This window comes from Mustela putorius, unplaced genomic scaffold, assembly GCF_011764305.1.
Source record: "Mustela putorius furo isolate JIRA1106 unplaced genomic scaffold, ASM1176430v1.1 tig00000275_pilon_pilon_pilon, whole genome shotgun sequence".
In the NCBI taxonomy this organism is placed as follows: Eukaryota; Metazoa; Chordata; class Mammalia; order Carnivora; family Mustelidae; genus Mustela; species Mustela putorius.
In genome coordinates this window covers 4,441,966-4,443,747 of record NW_025421341.1, presented here as the reverse complement: position 1 = coordinate 4,443,747, position 1,782 = coordinate 4,441,966, and the positions used below count along the sequence as shown (strand labels likewise).

Sequence of the window (1,782 nt, the reverse complement as noted above, 5' to 3'; positions counted from 1 at the left end):
CCCTTGGATGAAAATTCAACTTCACCCCAGGACTACTTGCTATAGTACCCAAAAGGAGGAGAAAGTGCTTAAAGAAATAGTAGAGATTTGGGACAGCTAAAAATTGACAAATGTTAGAGTCAATGTAGATAAGACAAGGGCTATATTGAGTGTAAGGAGAGAATGCACAAACAAAGATGTTTTGAAAAACATTAAGGTTAAGGATTTCCCAAATTCTAATCCGTGTTTAAGAATTTGAATTCAACCGCTCTTTGAGGATACACCTGAGTTATTTCTTTCCACAGCCTGAACCACCCAAACTTTCAGAAACTCCCTACTGCTCTAGAAAGAATAAAGCCAGTTAAGTTACACTGAAGGAAATTTATCTGTTCATTTAACGAAAATTCATCCAGAGTCATTTTTTTTTTTTTTTTCTGCATGAAACATTTTTATTTATTTGTCTGTCAAACACAGTAACTGATTTCCATCTACAATGACTTAAGGTAAGCAACTGAGGGTCGAGTGGAGGAGGCATGCGGCCTTCCAGGAGCGCCTGTGGGGCCCAGCGGGGCAGGAGGGAAGCGCGGGCGGGGCCTTAGCGGGCCTTCTCCAGGAAGGCCTTGCAGCACCTCACACACTGCTGGTAGACAGTCTCAAAGTCGGACTCATTCCCATAATAGGGGTCTTCGATAATGAGTTGGTTTTGTGGATCATAGCTCCCAAGTAGCTCAATTTTAGCTTTGCAGTTTTTAATTTGATTACTTTTTCTATTCAAGTCTCTCAGATTGCTTTCATCCATACACAGTATATAATCGAATGTGGCAAAGTCTTCCTTGGTAACATGATCTGAAAGCTTTTGGTCAGTGACAAGTTTTCTGAACACTGCTTCCGCAATGGGCGACCGACAGATGTTACCCAGACACACGAACAGCACCGACTTGGGCACCGGCTCAGCCATCTTCCCGCGCGCACCCAGAGTCATTTTTGAGTTGGACATCTGTCACATACAGAGTGGCATACACCAAGGCAGACTTCTTGGGCCTTTTAGGCTCAAGAGTTTTGGTTTTGGTTTTCAGGTCCAAGAGTTTAAAAGCGAATTTAACCATAACACAACTTACATCCTATATTCCTTTTCATAGTCATAATGCCTTGCATTAAAATACATTTTTTAACTCAAGATATTTCACTGTCCCTAATCCTCACAGGCCTCTAGAACCTAAACAGAAAGTATCATTTATTTCACTCCAGATAATTAAGTCACTTGTCTGAAATCACACCAGCTATTTAGAAAGGGAATTACCAGACCATTCATGCTTATCTTTAAAAGTTAAAGTATTTTTCAAAGTCTAACTCTCATTCCAATATTCCTCTCACTTTAATAGAGAGCTAGATGAAAATAATGGGTAACCTAGGTTCCAGGATTTCCTCCTTCAAATTTTATAGTATCTGAAAATATTGGATGACAAAGTGCACAGTGACAGTGAGACAAGCCCGGAAGTGTTTATACAACTAATTTTCTCAGTGGTAACAGCAAGGCCTAGGGGGAAGGAGAGACTAAACCACACCTATAAATGGCAGATGAATCAGGCTGTGGCTCCAGAGTCTTTGTTTTGTTACCTTCACGTAGGATATGGACCACCACAACAGAAATCATTAGTGGGCACTAACCTCTAGTTATGGGAACAAACTGGTTATGTTACCATCATTTATTTCACACAGAGAAGTCTGCCTTGAGTGGGGAAAAAACACCTTTTGTGTTAACGATCATCTTTCACAACTAAGGACCACAAGACTCTAGTGAAG

The 1,782-nt window shown here is 40.7% G+C and overlaps 1 protein-coding gene across 1 annotated transcript; it reads right to left on the bottom strand.

Annotated features, from left to right (window-relative positions):
* Positions 1-397: 397 nt before the first annotated feature.
* On the bottom strand, positions 398-949 carry LOC123391681 (low molecular weight phosphotyrosine protein phosphatase-like). Its single transcript, XM_045078937.1, has one exon. The coding sequence runs from the start codon at positions 935-937 to the stop codon at positions 575-577; it is 363 nt and encodes a 120-aa protein (XP_044934872.1). The 5' UTR covers positions 938-949; the 3' UTR covers positions 398-574.
* Positions 950-1,782: the final 833 nt, after the last annotated feature.